The 17,668-nt window shown below is 62.1% G+C and overlaps 1 protein-coding gene across 4 annotated transcripts; it reads left to right on the forward strand.

The window, feature by feature from the left end:
• Window positions 1-765: 765 nt before the first annotated feature.
• On the forward strand, window positions 766-16,757 carry DEGS2 (delta 4-desaturase, sphingolipid 2). 4 transcript variants are annotated; one of them, XR_005216204.1, is made up of 4 exons: window positions 766-1,046; window positions 13,832-14,574; window positions 15,039-15,188; window positions 16,268-16,398. XR_005216204.1 is itself a non-coding variant. In XM_037831897.1 (4 exons), exons 3-4 carry the CDS (start codon window positions 13,858-13,860, stop codon window positions 16,412-16,414), a joined length of 864 nt encoding a protein of 287 aa, XP_037687825.1. In that variant the 5' UTR covers window positions 896-1,046; window positions 10,283-10,448; window positions 13,832-13,857; the 3' UTR covers window positions 16,415-16,757. The 4 variants fall into 4 exon arrangements, 3 of the variants coding, with proteins under 3 accessions (XP_037687824.1, XP_037687825.1, XP_037687827.1); XM_037831897.1 differs by lacking the exon at window positions 15,039-15,188 and adding an exon at window positions 10,283-10,448 and having other exon boundaries at window positions 896-1,046; window positions 16,268-16,757; XM_037831896.1 differs by lacking the exon at window positions 15,039-15,188 and having other exon boundaries at window positions 841-1,046; window positions 16,268-16,757.
• Window positions 16,758-17,668: the final 911 nt, after the last annotated feature.

Genomic DNA, 17,668 nt, shown 5'->3' on the forward strand with positions numbered 1-17,668 from the left:
AGGTACAACACTGAGGCCACCAAAGAGGGGGAGGAGGGAGCAAAGAATCCCTGGGATGGTGAAGATGGGGAGCCCTGTGCCCCCACTTGAAAAATCTGGGTTCTTCCATGCCTCTGAACCTTTGCACCTGCTGTTCCTTCTACAATCAATGCCCTCCCCGCTTCTCTACCTGGTGAACTCCTACTCATCCTCCAAGGCCTAATTCAAAAGTCCCTTCTACCTGAACCCTGGCTGTCCCAGAGTGTACCTGTTATGACATGTGTCATCCTGAGTCATATAGGACATAATGGGACATAATAGGACACTCCGTGCCTGTGTCCCCACCAAGAGTTTCGTGAAAGCAGGGGTGGGTCTGACTCTCCCCGATGGTTCAGGAACAGACGTGACTGTTGCCAACACACTGCCCCATGCGTTACTGCGAGAAAGGAAGGGTAAAAGGGAAACGCGGCGACCCTTCTGTTTACCGGCACGGTCGCCTCCATTTGCCCCCCTTCTGCCCCAGTGGGAGCTGTTACGGGGCTGGGCCGCGGAGAAACTGGCGCTCAGCTGCGTGGGGCCTCCGCGGAATGGGTCGCCCCCGAAGGCCGCTGAGCGCACGGGGGGCGGCGGCTGCTGGCGCGGCGGGGCCTCCTGCGGGGGGCGCGCGGCCACCCAGCCCCTCCCGGCGCACCCTTCGCCCCATTTTCCAACGGAGGCGACGGAGGCTCGAAGAGGTGGCCGCCACCAGCCCCAGGCCAGGGCGCGCCGAGTCCCGCGGCTTCTGCCAGGTGGGACGCGGCCCCGCCCCGGGTCCCGGGACTCCGGGGCCCCCTCGGCCCCGCCCCGCCGCGAGGCCCCGCCCCGGAACCCCGAACCTGACCGGCCGGGCGCGGGCGGCCGCGGCAGGTGGCGCGGAGCCGGGAGCCGAGCTGTGCCCGCCGCGGTGCCCTCCGTGCGCGCCGAGCCGCGCGCCCCCAGCCCCGCCATGGGCAACAGCGCGGGCCGCAGCGACTTCGAGTGGGTCTACACCGAGCAGCCGCACACGCAGCGGCGCAAGGAGATGCTCGGTGAGCGCGGGCCCCGGACCCCGGCCCCGCGGGGTGGGGGGTACCCCAGGGGCCCCGAGGGTCCCCGCTCGTCGGGCTGCAGCTCCCCGCGCGTCTCTGCCGCGCTTCTGGGCACAAGGACGCGAGGACCCGGGCTCCCGAGGGGGGCTCCGCGCGGCCAGGGTGCGGTGGGGGACCGCCCCACGCCGGGTGGGGGCCCCGGACCCGGGCGCGCACGCGGGGACCCGGCAGCGCGAGGGGCGTCCTCGGGAGACGCGCGCCGGCTCTGCGCGAGCTGGGCCCACCTGCCCCCCACCTGCCCCCGAAGGCAGCTCCGCGGCCGGCCGGGCCCTCCTCCGGGAGCCTCTGGGCGCCTGCTGTGTGCAGAGCTCCTGGGTCTCGCGGCCGCAGAGTCCACCCGGAAACTTGGGGTTCCATCGCGGAACCAGAGACACACTTAAAAAAAATTTTTTTTAATGGAAATTGTTCCAAAGAATCCAGTCCACTCTGCCATGTATTTCATAGCTTATTACCTGGCGGCTTTCTTTACCTGTCGTTGAGGTCCCATTTATATATATGACCACCCAAACTGCCCTGTGGCTCTCTTACATTCTAGGGGCCCCCTAATGCTCAAGCAAGCCTGTCTCCCAGGATTGGCTCGAGATTTATAGTCATTTACTCCTGTTTGCTGAGTTAAAGGGCTCTGGTGCTGGGAGCAGCGTTTACGAGATGCTGCCAAACCGCCACCGTAGATTACTGGGTGCATTAGGCCCGCTCCCAGGGGCCTTGTACACACACCCACACGGGGCATTGGCAAACATTGTAATCTTTCAGACCAGACTGACGAAACAATATTTTATTAGAGGTTTAATTTGCATTTGTTTGATGATTGGTTTCATATTGTATTCGGCCACTTTCATTTCTTCGGGTTCATCATTTGCTTGATTTGTTGCAGCTTTTTGTATAGGAGGCTTTTAACCCTCTGTCAGCCATACATGTTACAAATATTTTCCCCCATTTAGAATTTGTCTTTTGCTGTCACAGAAGTTTTCCCTTATTTACTTATTTTTAAGCAGTCTAATTGAGTGGCCTTTTTCTTTCTCCCTGGGGTTCCCCTTGCAGGGCTCAGTGGGCATCTGGCCCCAGGGATGGAGACGGCTGGGAGAGATGCCGAGGCCAGAGTCCTGCCCCACAGGGAGCTCATGGTCACGGAGCAGGAGCCTGGGCCTAACCCAGAGCCGCCTTGAGGGCTCCGGACACCCTGGGCTGCAGCCTCACTTTCCCAATCTGTAGAACGGGCACAGTCCTCCCTGCCCGGCAGAGTGGATGAGAGGACAAAATGAGGTCTCAGATGGGGAGGTGCCCCATGTGGCACCTGTCACTCCAGGCATGGGAAGGATCTTTCTTTAAAGAGAGAAGCCACAGACCCTGGAGCCAATCCAGGAGGTTTCCTGGAGCAGGTGGTGGAGAGGAGAGCTAGGGGCTGCTCTGAAGGAATTGTTCCTTGTACTTCGTTCCCACTGGCCACTGTGGCTTCTCCCCACTGGTCCAGTTTTGAACTAATGAACTTGGAGTGTGCCAGTGCCACTCATCCCAGGAATTTGCTCCAGCTGTTCCCCTGCCCGGATGTCCCTCCCTGCTCTGCCTGGCTCACCCTTGCTCATCCTTGCCAGGCTTGGTTCAGTTCCACTTCCTGCAGGGAGCCCCCCTGGCTGCCCTCTGGGTTTTCCCTCCCTGGGCTCTTGGCTTGCTGGGGCAGGGTAGTGCTCGGGTCCCGAATGCCCGAGGACGTGATCTGGTCCCGCCCAGGAGGCTGCTGCAGCCACACCAAGCTCCTGGGAACCACCACGCCCAAGAAGGACCCTAATCTCTTAAGTCAGAACACAGGAAGTCCTTGGAAGAGCTGGCTGCAGGTACTCTACACGCAGGTCAAAAGCCAGCTCCAGGTTCTGTCTGGGATGGAGATCTGCTCCCCAGGGCACAGTGACTAACAAGTGGGGCTCCCCCTGCAGCCCCCGAGAACCACGTATGCCAGGCCAGGGAGGGCAGGGACAGAGCCAGCAGGTCTGTTCCAGCAGCGGCTCAGCCAGGCGCAGCGAGTGGAATAAGAAGCGAGCTTTGCTTTTGCCTTTTCAAAGACAAATAGCCTGTGATTTTGGTTTTTGTTTTTAAGTCATGAAAGCAGGACGTACACAGGGTAAAAGAATTCAAATCATCAAAAGAAACAAAAGAGGAAAACAAGGAAGTACGATTCTGATTCTTTGGGCAGTTGCTGGATTATTTGCTCAGGAAAGGCTCCAGCTGGGATTGTTTCAGTGGCAAGTGGGTAAAATCCACCTCAGGCCTGCCCCAGGAATTTGTGGGGCTACAGGGAGAACTTGCTGGCAGGCTCTCCCAGCTCCAGGGGTGGGGTGCAGGCAGCTCACACGGCCACCCTCCTCTCTGGAGGCTTTGTCCTCCTCTGCCAAGCGGGCTGTGGGCAGCTCCAGGCTTGTGTCCGCCCAGCTCCGAGGTCACGGAAGAAAGAGAGGGGTCTCCCTCCTCTCCTGCCGGGGGAAGGGCTCAGGGTGGGCTTGAGTAATGGAACCTCCCCCCGAGCCAGTTAACGTCTGGCCAGAGCTGTGAGTCCTGCGATGGGCCAGGTTTGGATTGGGTATGGCCAGCCCTTGCAGGTGGTGGGCACGGGGCTCTGGTGGGCAGGCCCCGGGGTACTGCAGGGTTAGGGGGTGCTGTGATCCCTGGCTGGGAGGGAAGGAGGGGTGCTGGCATGAGCACGGACCACAGGTGATCCCAAAGGGAGTTGCCCTATCTTGATCTGATCGGCTCCTGTCCCCAAGGGCCACCATTGCTCAAATCCCCGGCCCTGGTAGCCCCCTGCTCCTGACTTTTTGCCTCCAGCCACCTTGCAGAAGGCACCTCCTTCTTCCTACTTCCCACCTCTCAGCTTTTGCAAATGCTCTTCCTTCCGCTTGGATTCTTTGCCCCTACCCTTCATCTACCAAACTCCTATGCATCCTTCAGATCCTTCAGGTCTCAGCTTAAACGTCCTTTTCTCAGAAACAGTCTCTGATAATGCACACACACACACACAGACACACACACACACACACACACACACACACACACACCAGTAGTATGCTGGCAAATGTTTAACAATTGCCTCTCTGGAGGAAGCAAGCAGCCCTGAACCGTAGTAGCGTTTGCCAGTTTCTGTGGCATAGATACGTCCATCCTGGCTGGTTTCGAGCTACTAATGTGTGACCCTGAGCGTGGAGGGCCACAGGTCACGGGGTTCCTGCTGACCAGTGGGTGCCGACACTGCGCACTCCTGCCCACCCCCCTCTTGGCAGTGTCCCCACCCTCTCCTCCCTCAGGGGGCTGTGCACTTTGACCCCATAGCATTTGTCACCGCCTGTAATTCTGTATGGAACTGCGTGGTGATCGGTTTAAATGCCTGATCCCCCCAAGGCCAGGCTTTCGGGGACTGATGACCAGGGGACAGGCCCAGCTCCTGTCGGCTCCAGCGCGTGGGGTCTCCCACCGGCCATGCCGGGCCACCAGCCCCCGCTGCTGCTGGGTGGTTTAGTCCATAGCTTGGGGACATCGGTTTTCACCGGCACCTCTCAGCTGTGTCAGGAGCTGGAGACTTCTTCCTTTACTTCACTGTCATTCTTCTTTTGCAAATTTCCTTTTCATGTCCTCGGCTCACTTTTCTGTTGCAGAATTTCCTTTTTCTTGATTTGTAGGACTTGAGGATGGGTTTCAACATATTACTCATAGGAACCCTCTGTCACATGTAACGAACATCTTCCTGTTTTTGTCCTTTGTCTTTTAATTTTGAGTACTCTTTTTTTTTTTCTGCCTTATATACATTTTAAATTTTGAGGTGTTCTGGGAACCTCGGGGACGAGGCCGCCTGACCCAGTCGGTCAGCTGGGAAGGAGCAGAGCCGGGCGCTCACCCCAGAGCTGCCCCCGGGCCACCTGGATGTTCTTTTCCTTCGCCCTGGAAAGAACCACCCCCGACCTCCAGCCCGTCACAGGCCTCGTGGGCAGGTGACAGCATGCCACGTCCCCTTTGTCTTATTCTTTCTATCCTGCTTGTTGCTGCTTAGGCTGTTTCTTGCACCCAGCATTCATTGATCCCATATGCTTTCATTAATTAAAAAATTTAGGTAGCATATAGTTCCAGTTTGCTAAAGCTGCCGTTATGCAAAATACCAGAAGTGGATTGGCTTTTATAAAGGGGATTTATTAGGTTACAATTTACAGTTCCATGGCCATAAAAGTGTCCAAACTAAGGCATCAACAACAAGATACCGTCACTGGAGGATGGCCAGTGGCGTCTGGAACACCTCTGTCAGCTGGGAAGGCACGTGGCTGGCGTCTGCTGGTCCTTTGCTCCTGGGTTCTGGTTTCAAAATGGCTTTCTCCAAAATGTCTCTGGGCTTCTGTCTCTCTCAGCTCCCTGTGTGTCCTTGCTTGTTTATCCCAGGGCATTTCTCCCTAAGCATCTGGGGGTCCTCTCTTAGCTTCTCTGAGGCAAACTCTGGGCTTCATCTCTCAGCTTAACATCTCCAAACATCCTTCTGTCTGCATCTCCAGGTGTCTCCGAGTGTTTGTGTCGGCTCTTGGCTTCTCTCCAAAATGTCTCTCTCAGCTTCTTGAGCTCCTTCTCTCCGTGAGCTTTCTTAAAGGACTCTAGTAAGCTAATCTGGTAACCTGGAATGGGTGGGGTCAGCACCTCCATGGAAATGATCTAATCAAAAGGTCTCACCCACAGTTGGGTGGGTCACATCTCCATGGAAACACTGAATCAAAAGATTCCACCCAAAAAGATTGGATTAAAAGATCATGGCTCTTCTGGGGCCCATAAGTTTCACACCGGCACATATACGTACAACACATAATCTCCCATTTTAACCATTTATATGTGCACACTTCAGTGATACCCCAATATTGTGCCACCATCACCATCATCCATTACCAAAACTTTTTCTTCACTCGAAACAAAAACTCTGCACCTGTTAAGCATTATCTCCCCTTTTCCCTCCCAACCCTAAACCCGGTCACTGCTAGTCTACTTTCCCCCCTCTATGAGTTTGCTTATCACAAGTATTTCATATAAATGAAATCACCAGTGTCCTTTGGTGTCTGGCTTATTTCATGCAATGTGATGTCTTCAAGGTTCATCCACGTTGTATGGTGCATCAGAGCTTTATTCCGGACGACATTTTGCTTGTCCAGCCACCTGTGGGGGGCCCCTGGGTTGCTTCCACCTTTTGGCTGTTGTGACTCATGCTGCCGTGAACACTGGTGTCCGGGGATCTGTTTGAGTCCCTGTTTGCCATTCTTTGGGGTACACACCTAATCGTTCTTGAATTTTTTAACAGTTTTCTTGAGGTCTACTTTATATATCACAAAGTTAATTAATTTTAGTCAAGTTACGGAGTTATGAAACCCTAATCCAATTCTAGAATATTTCCTTCACCTCAAAAAGCTCCGCCAGGACCCCTTGCTGCCCCTCCCCACTGCCATCCAGTTCCCTGTACTCTTAGACCAAGCTCTTCATCCTTCAAATTTCAGCTCACGTGTCACAGAACTATTTTGTGGGCGTCCCTCTCTCGGCTCTTGGTGCTTTCTGCCAGGGACTCCCGTGGCCGCTCCCCCACCACAGCCCACGAGCCCCTTCCTTTCCCATCTCTGCCGCCTGTGCCCAGACAGTGACAGATCTTCAGCAAATATTTGTCAGTGGGATGGAAAGCCGCAGGCAGGTGAGGGGGTGGGGCGCCGTGACTCCGGGGGGCACTTTGTGCCACTTTCCACCTTTTTGGGCACCCTGGTCCCTGCAGTGCCCCCCACCCCCATCCCCAGCCAGGAGTGGTTAGACTTGTCCTTTGGCTCCAACATGAGGAGGTGGCGGGCGAGTGTGAGCCGGAGCTGGAAGAAAGTCCTTTAGGAGGAGGGACTTGGGGGCTCCGGGTGCCCTGTGAGACCCGCGGAGAAGGTCCTGGCGGTGAGTGGGGAAGGGGGCAGAGTGCTGGGTCCGAGCATCCTGCTTCCGCCGTCAGGTGGCATGGCCATCTTGGAGCTGCTTTGGGGCAGAGCGGGGTGGGCTGCTGAGAGGATCAGCTGGCTGGGTACAGGGGCTGAGGGACTCAAAACTTGGGGATCACTTGGGGTGTGAAAGGGAAGGACAAGGTCCAGCTCCCTCCGTCGTAGCCAGTGAGTGACAGTCACGTTATGGCCTCTGGGCCCCTGGGGAAGTGGTAGGAGTGCCCAGTCCTAGGGGTGCCCGCTTGGGGCTTGGGGGGCCCACAGGAGCCCCGTGTGCCCTGGGGATCCTGGTGGAGACAGGAGAGAAGTGACCATCGCCCACCAGTGAGGCTGGGGCCAGGGTGGAATGGCCTTGCAACTGGGAGGGGGGCCTGATGTGCTGCCTGGGACCCCCGCTTCTGCCCCCTGCAGAGGGCAGAGACTTGGCAGCCCCCCCTTACCCAGCTGCCTGTTTGTGTCCTACTCTCTCATCCCTGTTGGCACAGCAGAGTCTGTCAGGGGACCTTCTGAGCAAAAACCAAGTGTCCGTCAGAGCTAAAGGCTGACAGAATGTCCACTGGGATGGGGCAGGCCCTGGGTCCTCGAGAGCCCTCTGCTAAAGTATGCACATGCTTGGGGCAGCTGGAGGCAAACGTCCCTGCACCTGCTGCCACCTCCTGTCCCCAGCCTGGGGCCCAGGGAGGGCCTTGTGCTTGCAGTCCCCCAGGGAGACCCCGAGAGGGCCGGGCCTTATAGCTGGGGAGGGAGGAGGCCAGCCCAGAGAGGGGCAGGGGCTGGCTGAGGGTGCACAGCAGTGGGATGGAGCTGACTGGACCCAGGCTTGGCTCTGGGTGCTTTGCCCAATGCCATGCTCTACGCACCAAGGCGCCGCCCCAGGACATCCTCCCCTGGGGGCTGAGGCGCCCTGTGGGGAGCTCTGTCCCCCTCTCTGGAGCAGCTGGTGGCCTTTGGGCAGGCTGCTTTGCTTTTGGGTGGGGCCTCCGCTTCCTTATCTCTAAAATGGGGGTGCAGCTCTCTTCCGGCATGTGGCGAGGCCTGGGGAGAAGGAGTGAGTCGGAAGCTGGGCATAGGGGGTGCCCGGTGGGGTCAGGCCTGCTCCAGTCTGGGCCCTGTCGGCCTGCGTGTGACCGTGGACCCTTTCCCGAGCCTCCCCGAACCTCAGGGGCCTTCCTGCGCCTGCCTGTCATAGCCGGGCAGGGTGGCTGCTAGCAGCTGGTTGTGGTCAGCTTCCCAGCTGCCTCGGGGCGGCCCGGGGCTCAGCAAGGCGGCCCGCTGCAATCTGAGGGCACTGTGCCATTTTCCGGGGCTCCCTCAATGCCTGCTTCACCCCCACTCCCTGCCTGGAGGGGCCCCCTGCGTTTGTGTCTCTTCCCCGGGGGTTGCATTCTGTGCTCCCTGTTTTCTGGTGCCCCCAAACAGGTTTTTGTTTGGCTCTGCCCTGTTTTATACTCGTTTGCAGCCGGATGACCGGTCGGGCCCTGCCTGCCTCCCCGGCCTGGGCGCGTTGGGCCTAGAAGGAGGCGCCGGGCCAGCTCTCCAGGACCCGCACAGGAACGGGACGGTGGTCCCTCCCAGTGGAGAACTTCGTTTAATAATCACGATCACAGTAGCGCTTGCGCCCCAGGGCTCGGGTCCACCTGCCTGACAGCCACGGCCCTAGCGGCACCTCCCAGCAGAGGGACGGGGCTGGGGGACCCGGGTGGAGGGATGGGGCAGGGGTGGCCGTGGTCACCACACGGTGCTGGGACAGCCTCCTGCTGGCCCCGACTGACCCCGGGCGCCGGCTGGGAAAGGGCTGAGCTGGAAGCCGCCCAGTGTCCTCCAGGAGGGCCGTAAGGGGCGTTTCTGCCAGACGGGCCATCCCAAGATGGCAGCAGCTCTGTTGGGGTGTCAGCCGCGGCCCCAGAGTCTGTGGACAGCCTGAAGTGGCCTGGAGCAGTGGGAAGACGGGAGAGGCCCCCGGGTGCCAGACCCCCATGCCTGGGACCGGGTGAGGGGCTGGGGTCCTTTCCTTCTATGCTGCGTATTCCTCCTTACTCTGGTCCCGCAGGGAGCCCCAAGGGGGCCAGGACAGCGGCCAGAGGGAAGGTGGGGGGGCAGCTGAGGCCTGGGGCAACTGCTGGGCAAAGGGGGAAGGGTCCCTGGGCTCTGTGAAGGGCTCAGGGAAGGGAGGACCCTGCAAGTGGATGTCACACAGGGCTTATAATCTTTGTGCAACAAATGGGGAAACCGAGGCCCACAGTTTGAAGTCAGAGTTGCCAGGCTCTGTAACAGCCCTGGCCTGTGTGCTAGCTGGAATCCAAGAACCAGGGACCTTTGTTCCCACTGTTACAGGACTCATCCGTCTGTGGCCTACCTGGCACAGGTGTGGCCTACCTGGCGCAGGTGTGGCCAGGCCTGGAGTCATCCGCTTCTGAGGCCTGGCCTCCTTCCAAGGGGAGGTGGGGACTGCTGGCCCTCACGGAGGCAGCTCAGCGGTTGGCTCCCAGGCTGGGCCTTGGCAGGCGAGGGCCTGGCCACTGCCGGGGGGTGTCTGAGGGGGAGGCTGTGCCCAGGGGCAGCTGGCCTGTGGTCCCAGCCCCACACCTGGGCGTGCAGAGGTTTGGGGACTTTGCATGCGATTTCCCTGGCATTGTGCTCTGGGTCGGCGTGTTTGTGCTCTGGGTCGGTGTGTTCGTGCTCCCCGAGATTGCCAGCACCTTCTGCTCTGTCCCAGCCCGCCTTGCTGCTGGTCGCCCAGAATCACCCGTCTTTTGGGCCCCCCCCAGAGGCAGCAGCCCTGAAGTATCCTGTCCCCCAAGGCCTCGCTTTGGGCAGGAACAGGCTGGGATGAGGGCTGCCCCCTGCCCCTGAGGAAGGCTGGTGTGTGGCCCCCGGGTCACCCACTGCCCCCCAGGGCTGTGTCCCTTTGTCTCCTGCCCAGAGCCACACCTGCTCTGAGCCTGGGGGGGTGTCCGCGCTGGCTGGGCCACCTGGGCTGGGCCACCTGGGCTGGGCTGGCAGGCGTGGGGTCCCCACAGGGCAGCGCCGAGCTCAGCCAGGGCCAAGGGGAAAGAGGAAGGACCCAGTGGGGTTTGTACCTGGGTCCCACAGCCGCTGTGGTTTCCTCACTCCCAGCCCCGTGGCTGGATGACCTCCCTGGGGCGGTGGTGACCCCTGACCACACAGTTGAAGGCTAAAAGCGCATCTGTTATCTCACAGGTCGGACCTGAGCTGGGCCTCCCTGGGCCGAGATCCAGGTGCCTGCGGAGCCGGGTTCCTTCGGGAGGCTCTCGGGGAGCAGCGTCCTCTCGCCTGTCCGGCTTCTTGAGGCCCCCGTGGTCCCTGGCTCGGCCCCTCTTCCGTCTTCGAGGCCAGCAGCGGCCAGGTCTGTCACGTCGCAGGGCTCCGACCTCGTCCCAGCCTGTTCCTGCCCAAAGCGGGGCCTTGGGGGACAGGACACCTCAGGGCTGCTGCCTTTGTGGGGGGCCCAAAAGACAGGTGGTTCTGGGCCACCAGCAGCAAGGCGGGCCGGGACAGAGCAGAACGTGCTGGCAATCTCGGGGGGCAGCGCCGACCCCCCCCCCGCCTCCCTCTTCACCGTCAGGGACCCTTGTGTTCACATCAGGCCACGGGGGGCCCAGGAGCGTCTCCCTGACGATGGACGGCTGTTTGGCAATCTTATGCCCCCCCTTGCCACATAACCTAACGTGTTCCTCTGTTGTAAGAACCGGCTCTTGTGGCTTAAGGTGCCGGAACCTTCCAGAAGCCCCCACCCCCTCCCTGTCCTCCTCAGCCCGCCTGGGACGGCTGAGCATGTTGGGGGGCAGCCAGGGGGCCGGCGCAGCTTCTCCTCCCAGGGCCCGGGCAGCTGCTTGGCCAGGGTGGGTGGGGCTGTGGGGAAACGATTAGTCGCCCGACTGGCGCCCCCCGACATCCCCCCGAGGGGTGTCCCCCCACTCTTCCAGGCCTTGGAAGCTCATTTCAGCGGCAGGTGGCCCCCGTGAAGCCTGCCTTCCGGCCCTTGCCTCCACAGCCAGCTGGGTGAAATCCTCGTCAGACAGGCTCAGTAATTGGGGCGCATGCTCTGGGCCTGCTGCGGCCTGAGCTTTCTCACCAAGTCTCCAGTGACCCCGTTTACCGTTCAGAGGGGAGCCTGGGGGGAGGGGAAACCTGCCTGGAGCTGGGAGGTGACTGACTGCACCTGCAGCCCACTCCAAACGGCCTCCCCGGCCCCCGGGCCTCTGCCGAGGGGGCCCAGGTTTGTTACCCATTGCCGGGCTTCCAGGCTGCTCCTGAAGTTCTGCTTCTCTGCACACACTGGGGCCTGCGTCTCTGTGGCTCTAATGGGTGGTTTCCGTGGCTGGCTTCTGGGGTAAAGGGCCCCCGCTGGTTTGCAGAGCCTGGAGGTCTGGGTGGGGGTGGCCGACCCAGGTCCCAGGTGGCCCCAGCGTGCAGGGAGGGGTGTCCAGTGGGGCTCCCTGGCCCAGCTCACCTCCACCTGCTGCTGCGGGGTTCAGTCCTGACACTGCCCCAAGATGTGGGTGCGGCCCACTGGGCCCCCGGGAAGGTGTCCCGAGGGCTTTGGTGGGTGGGTGGGTGGGGGGCTGCTTCTCGCTTGGTTTGGAGCCAGAAATACTGTAGCTGTAAGGTGGGGCCGAGGCTGCGGGGCCTGGTGTGCAGGCAGTCGGGCTCCCGGGGCAGGGCCGGTCTCCGAGGCCTGGGAGCTCCGTGGGCTTCCTCGGCGGACGTGGCCTGTGGTTACAGGATGTGGGACTCCCACCTCCCGCCTGGCGTCTCCCAGCAGATGGGGCCAGGGCCACGGTCGCCTTTCATACCTGTTTCCTCGCCCCGTGGGGTCAGATCCCGAGAAGCCCCATCAGGTCCCCGCCATCTCACACTGGGGAAACTGAGGCCCAGAGAGGGTGGGGATGCACGGTGGCCACACAGTGAGGTCAAGGCTTCTAGTAGGTCTGGCTGACCCCAAGACCCTGAAGGTGGCTCACGCAGGAGGGTGCTAAAGCCCTGGGTCTCCTGGCTGACTGGGGCAGAGTCCCTTTGGCCCGCTGTTGTGCTTTTTGCATACCCCCAGCGACAGGCAGCTCCCCACCTCTGACACAGCCTGTCCACTGCTGCACAGCTCGGGCGGACGTCCTTCCTTGGCCTGAGCCATGGCTTGCTTTGCAGTAGTGCCTTGGGCAGGCCCACTGGGTCCCCGGGGCTGGTGCTGGGTCGGTCTGGCAGGGGCTGTAAAGGGGGCAACTGGCGAGTGGGTGCCGGTTTTGTGTTTGGTTCCTGGGGAGGTGAAATTGGCACCCTGCAGGCGGGTGTCCCCATGCATCTTCTCAGGCACGATGGGGGTGTGAGCCAAGCCTCTGCCCTGCACCTTGGTGTCCTCATCTGCAGTGAGGCCGTGGGTGGCCCCTCCTGGGCTGTGGGGGCTTTGGCCAGCCACATGGTCATCTTTCCAATTCCCTGCACCTGTGCCTGAGGAGAGCAACTTCCTGGGGAACCCAGAGAGGCCTGGGGCGGGACTTGACCTTGGGCTGCTGAGTCCTGGAGGACCCTCTCCTGGAGCAGGGCGAGAGCCTGGGGGCGTCTGGCTGGACGGAGGGAGGGCTTGCTGGGTGGGAGTGGTGGACACTGGGCACCCTGTTATCCAGTGCTGACTGACCTGACGGTGCCTTGGGACAAGCCCTGCCCGGCATGGCCTCGGTTTCCCCATCTGTACATGATATTGCTGGCTCCGGGGACAGTGGACTTGGGAGGGTGTCTGTCATGGCACATGTGATGACTGAGACCCCTACCCAGTCCCTCCTTACCCCTGGGTGCAGCAGCCTCCTCGCCCACCAGCCCCATTCCCACTGGGCGGCCATGGAAGTTTCTAGACGGCACAGCTACCCTCCCTCCCTCCCTCCTTCCCTCACGGACCCGGTGTCACCCGGCATCACCCTCCCTTCTCGTCTTTTCCCCTCGGGGGTCTGCCCTTGGCCTGCCTGCCCTGAGGGCAATCCCCACTCACCATTGTTTTTTCCTTTCCTGTAAAACAAAACACAGGAAAGCACAAAAGACACAATAGCAAGCATCCATCACCCAAAACATACATGTTCAGTTTTATTATGTTTCCTCCAGCCCTTGTTTGTTCTAGGCACTAAAATGTTCGCGACAAAGCTGCAGACCCCCCGCCCCGCCCCGAGGTCGCCTCCCCGGGCCGTCCCTGCACACGTGCGCACACACGCACACGGGCACACGCGTGTGCACCCGCAGCCCCACACTTGGGCAGCACGTCCCGCTCAGGAGGGCCCAGCCCTGGCGGGTGTTTGCCTGTGCCCCGCTGGCCGCGCTGCGTCCCCACGTTCCGCTCCGTGACACGCGGTGCTGCCTGCTCTTCATTTAGTCTGGAAGCAAATTCCCCTCCCTCCGGGGGCTTCCCTAGACCCCAGGGGCTGGGGGGCGAGCCTGCCTGCCCCGTGCTCCCACTGGGCCCCGGCCACCCCTCGGTGGCAGAGCGCAGGGCTGCGGCGTGGCGGCTCGGTCTGCGCGGGCAGGGGCAGGGGGTGGCAGGGCCAGCTGATGGCTGCAGCACTGCCCCGGGCTTGGAGGGCTGAAGGAAGGAAGGAAGGAGGATGGAAAGGGGGGAGGGAGGGAGGGAGAGAGAGGGAAGGATGGAAGGATGGACAGAGGGGTGGAGGACGGGCGGGAGGGTGGGCCCGAGGCTGAGGGGTGCAGGGGGCACCGGGCCCTGCCTCACAGCCCCCGCCTCTCCCGCAGCCAAGTACCCGGCCCTCAAGGCCCTGATGCGGCCGGACCCGGGGCTCAAGTGGCGGGTGCTGGCGCTGGTGCTGCTGCAGCTGGGCGCCTGCTACGTGGTGCGCGGCCTGGCCTGGCGCTGGCTGCTCTTCTGGGCCTACGTGCTGGGCGGCTGCGTGAACCACTCGCTCACACTGGCCATCCACGACATCTCGCACAACACCGCCTTCGGCTCGGCCCGCGCCGCCCACAACCGCTGGTTCGCCGTCTTCGCCAACCTGCCCGTGGGGCTGCCATACGCCGCCTCCTTCAAGAAGTACCACGTGGACCACCACCGCTACCTGGGCGGCGATGGGCTGGACGTGGACGTGCCCTCGCGCTTCGAGGGCTGGTTCTTCTGCACCCCGGCCCGCAAGCTGCTCTGGCTGGCGCTGCAGCCATTCTTCTACGCACTGCGGCCGCTGTGCGTGCACCCCAAGGCCGTGACGCGCATGGAGGTGCTCAACGCCCTGGTGCAGCTGGCAGCCAACGCCACCCTCTGCTCGTTCTGGGGGCTCAAGCCCCTGGTCTACCTGCTGGCCAGCTCGCTGCTGGGCCTGGGCCTGCACCCCATCTCGGGCCACTTTGTGGCCGAGCACTACATGTTCCTCAAGGGCCACGAGACCTACTCCTACTACGGACCCCTCAACTGGATCACCTTCAACGTGGGCTACCACATGGAGCATCACGACTTCCCCAGCATCCCGGGCTGCAACCTGCCCCTGGTACGTGGCGGGGGCCGGGGAGGCTGCAGAGGGGAGGGCACGGCTGGGAGGGCTGGAAGGAAGGGCCTTTGGGCCACGCTCGGGTCCCCTTTCCCTTGTCCTGCCATGGGACGGCCACGTTGTCACATGTGGCCTGCAGGGCACTGGGAGAGGCCCCGTGGCCCAGTGTGTGCCTGGAGGGAGGGCAGAAGCTCCAGGGGCCTTTCACAGTTCAACGGCGGCCTGCCTGTGCCCTGCTACGTGTGTCCTGGGGTGAGCCACCTGCTCTCTCTGGGCCTCAGCCACCTCTGTCAAGTGCCCTGGCCTTACGGCAGCATCAGGGCCACTCCCTGTGATGCACCATGCTCTCCCCACCCCCATCTCTGCCTGGCTTGTGACTTGCCACTGCCTGGCAGCCTCCAAGGGCCACTTTCTGCTCCAGAGCTGGCTAGTGAGGACAGGGGTCTTGCCCTTCATGACCCAAGGGACTTGGCCTAAGCTGCTGGGGAGCAGGATTGGAGAATTTCTGGAAGGGACAGGAGTGAGGAAGAGGAGGAGCTCCTCGGCCATTGCCCCGCTTGGGCAGGTTCCAGTCCGGCGCTCCGACAGCATCTGGGCATGTTCCAGGAGCTCAGGTGACCCTGGACAAAGGGGACAAGGAGGCAGCCGCGGGCAGGGAGGGCATTTGGGTGCCTGAGCGTGAGTGTTGGTGTGCGCCTGCCATGTGTGTATGTGACTGTGACCCTGTGTGTGTGATATGTACAGGCCATGTGTGCACAGGCTTGTGCATGTACCTGTGTGTGAGCACCTGCCCATGTGTGCAGGGTGTACACGTGCCCCAGCCCGGGTCTGTCTGGCGTCCCCTCCCAGCGTCTGCCCCGGCTGTGCTGTCCTCCTCCTCCTTTCCCCCGGGCCCCCGGGTCTCGCTCTGGGCTGGGAACTGTCCCCCTGGAGCCTCGTGTCGAGTCCGTGGGGCGGGAGCCGCCAGGGCCCCCATGCCCAGAGGAGCAGGGGGCGGCTCAGAGAGGGCGGTGCCTGTGTCAGGACGGGCAGAGCTGGGATTGGAAACCAAGCCCGTCACAGAACCCCTGCTGTCGCCTGCCAGCCTTTACTTCCCGCCTGTGCCCTGCACACGCCACCTTGTCTCTCTGAGCCTGCGCCTTCTGGCTGTCAGTGGGGCTGATGCGTCTCACAAGCCGGAGCGGTCAGTCATCCTAAGCCTGTGGGTCAGGCCCACCGGTGCGGGACGAGGGGGCAAACATTCCAGAAGATGAGGCCAGGCCACGCCCGCCTGCTGCCTGGAGAGCAGGGGTGGCTGGGGGTGGCATGTTGCAGGCGATGAGGCTGGGAGGGCTTCCTGGAGGAGGTGAGTGGGAGGATAGGCGGCGCATGCAAAGGCTGGGGGGCTGAGAGGAGATGGGCGAGGGGCGTGGTGGGAGCCGAGGCCAGGAGGGCTGGGGAGCGTGGACGGAGGATGCAGGCTGGGGAGAGCCCACCCTGGGCTCCTGGATCAGACTCCAAGGTGGGCGCTGGCGGGGAGGGGAGTGTGTTCTCAACTCCCCACCCCAGCGCCGTAGGGTCTTGGGTCAGCCGGGGCCGTTGCCCCCTCAGCCGCAGGGGTGGGGGCAGGAGGGGAGGACCCGGGGTGCTCTGGGAGGCGACCGGGGAGGGGTACAGCGCCCGGCCCTGACCCCGCCTTGCCCCTCTCCTGCAGGTGCGGAAGATTGCCCCCGAGTACTATGACCACCTGCCGCAGCACTACTCCTGGGTGAAGGTGCTCTGGGATTTTGTGTTCGAGGACTCCCTGGGGCCTTATGCCAGGGTGAAGCGGGTGTACCAGCTGGCGGAAGCCCGCCCGTGAGCCTGCCCTGCGATGTCCCAGCCCCGGGGTGGCAGGGGTGACTGTGGCTCGCTGGCCGCTCCCCTGCCTTGCCCACCTGCTGCTGGGCTGGCTGGCACCTGCCTTTGCCTTAGTACCTTGGAACTGGTTCTGCTGCATTTTGTTCTTGCACTTGGGCCACTGCCCCGGCCCCCCACGGAGCTCCAGGCTCGCGGCGAGCACCTCTTCTGCACCCGGTCCTGCTGCCACCACAGGACGCCAGGACCTCCCTGCCCAGCTGGCCTGGGTGCTCTGCGCCTGTGATCGTCTGTGGAGTTTTCACTAGTGTTCTGGCTCCTAAATTAAATTGTTTTCACCGCCCATAGATGGTGCTTCTGTGTGGGTGGCCTTGGCTCTGGCCTGGGCCCCCAGAGAGCGAGCCCTCCCTCCCAGCCCAGCCCAGGCTGTAAACCCGTGGGCTCCCTGGAATGGGTGGTGGCTGCTGTGTTGCACAGGCTTCCTCATGGTTCTGGGGTCTCAGTGGACCCCAAGCCCCTCACTGCAGGCCTTGGCAACCCTCAACCTGTCCCCACCCTGGGCTGAGCTCTGCAGCCATGTCTCCCCGGGGTCCGGGCGGCTGGGCAAAGTCCTGCCCCACCTTCACCCCACCTCCTGTGGGGGCCTCCTCTGAGCCCTGGAGCGTCTCCCCCCAATGGCTGGAGACTTCTCCAGATGGGAATTAGAGGAGCCTCTCAGAACAGGCACCAAAGGTCAGAAAGATGGAGGGGTGGACAGACGGATGGACAGATGGAAGCAGGCTGGGTGCTGACCTGGGTTTTGCTGTCGTGGGAAGGAGGCTGGTGGCCCGGCTGAGCCCCTGGCCTGGGAGTGGAGCAGTGGGGCTGGAGGGGGCCTCACAGAGGCAGGAGGTGGGGAGGATGGGGGGGTGGGGGCGCTGCCCCACAGCCCTTCCTTCCCTGCAGCCAGGCGGCCTCCCTGATTTGAGGTGGGGGGACTGAGGCAGGGGACCGCCCCCACGTGGGGGTGGCAGGAAGGAAGGAGTGCTGCAACCCCAGCCTGAGCCTGGCAGGAGCCGGGCAAGGGCTTCCTGCTGGTGGGAGTGGCTCTCGGTGCCAGGCACCCCTGTCCCCGAGATGGCCTGGGAAGAGGCCCCGAGCCCTGCGCTGGGCTGCAGAGGACTTTGAGCCTGGCCGGCCCCTCCTTGCGCCTCAGCCCTGCCCATGGCCAACATCCACCCGTTCCTCAGTGCCTTATCTGCAGGGAGGGCAAAGGGGC

Source organism: Choloepus didactylus, chromosome 4 (genome assembly GCF_015220235.1).
Source record: "Choloepus didactylus isolate mChoDid1 chromosome 4, mChoDid1.pri, whole genome shotgun sequence".
Classification (NCBI taxonomy): domain Eukaryota; kingdom Metazoa; phylum Chordata; class Mammalia; order Pilosa; family Megalonychidae; genus Choloepus; species Choloepus didactylus.

Coding starts and splice junctions, on each gene's coding strand:
- DEGS2 (XM_037831896.1), top strand. CDS start 965: ATGGGCAACAGCGCGGGCCGCAGCGACTTCGAGTGGGTCTACACCGAG. Junction 1,047..13,831: donor GCGGCGCAAGGAGATGCTCG/GTGAGCGCGGGC, acceptor CCTCTCCCGCAG/CCAAGTACCCGGCCCTCAAG. Junction 14,575..16,267: donor CGGGCTGCAACCTGCCCCTG/GTACGTGGCGGG, acceptor CCTCTCCTGCAG/GTGCGGAAGATTGCCCCCGA.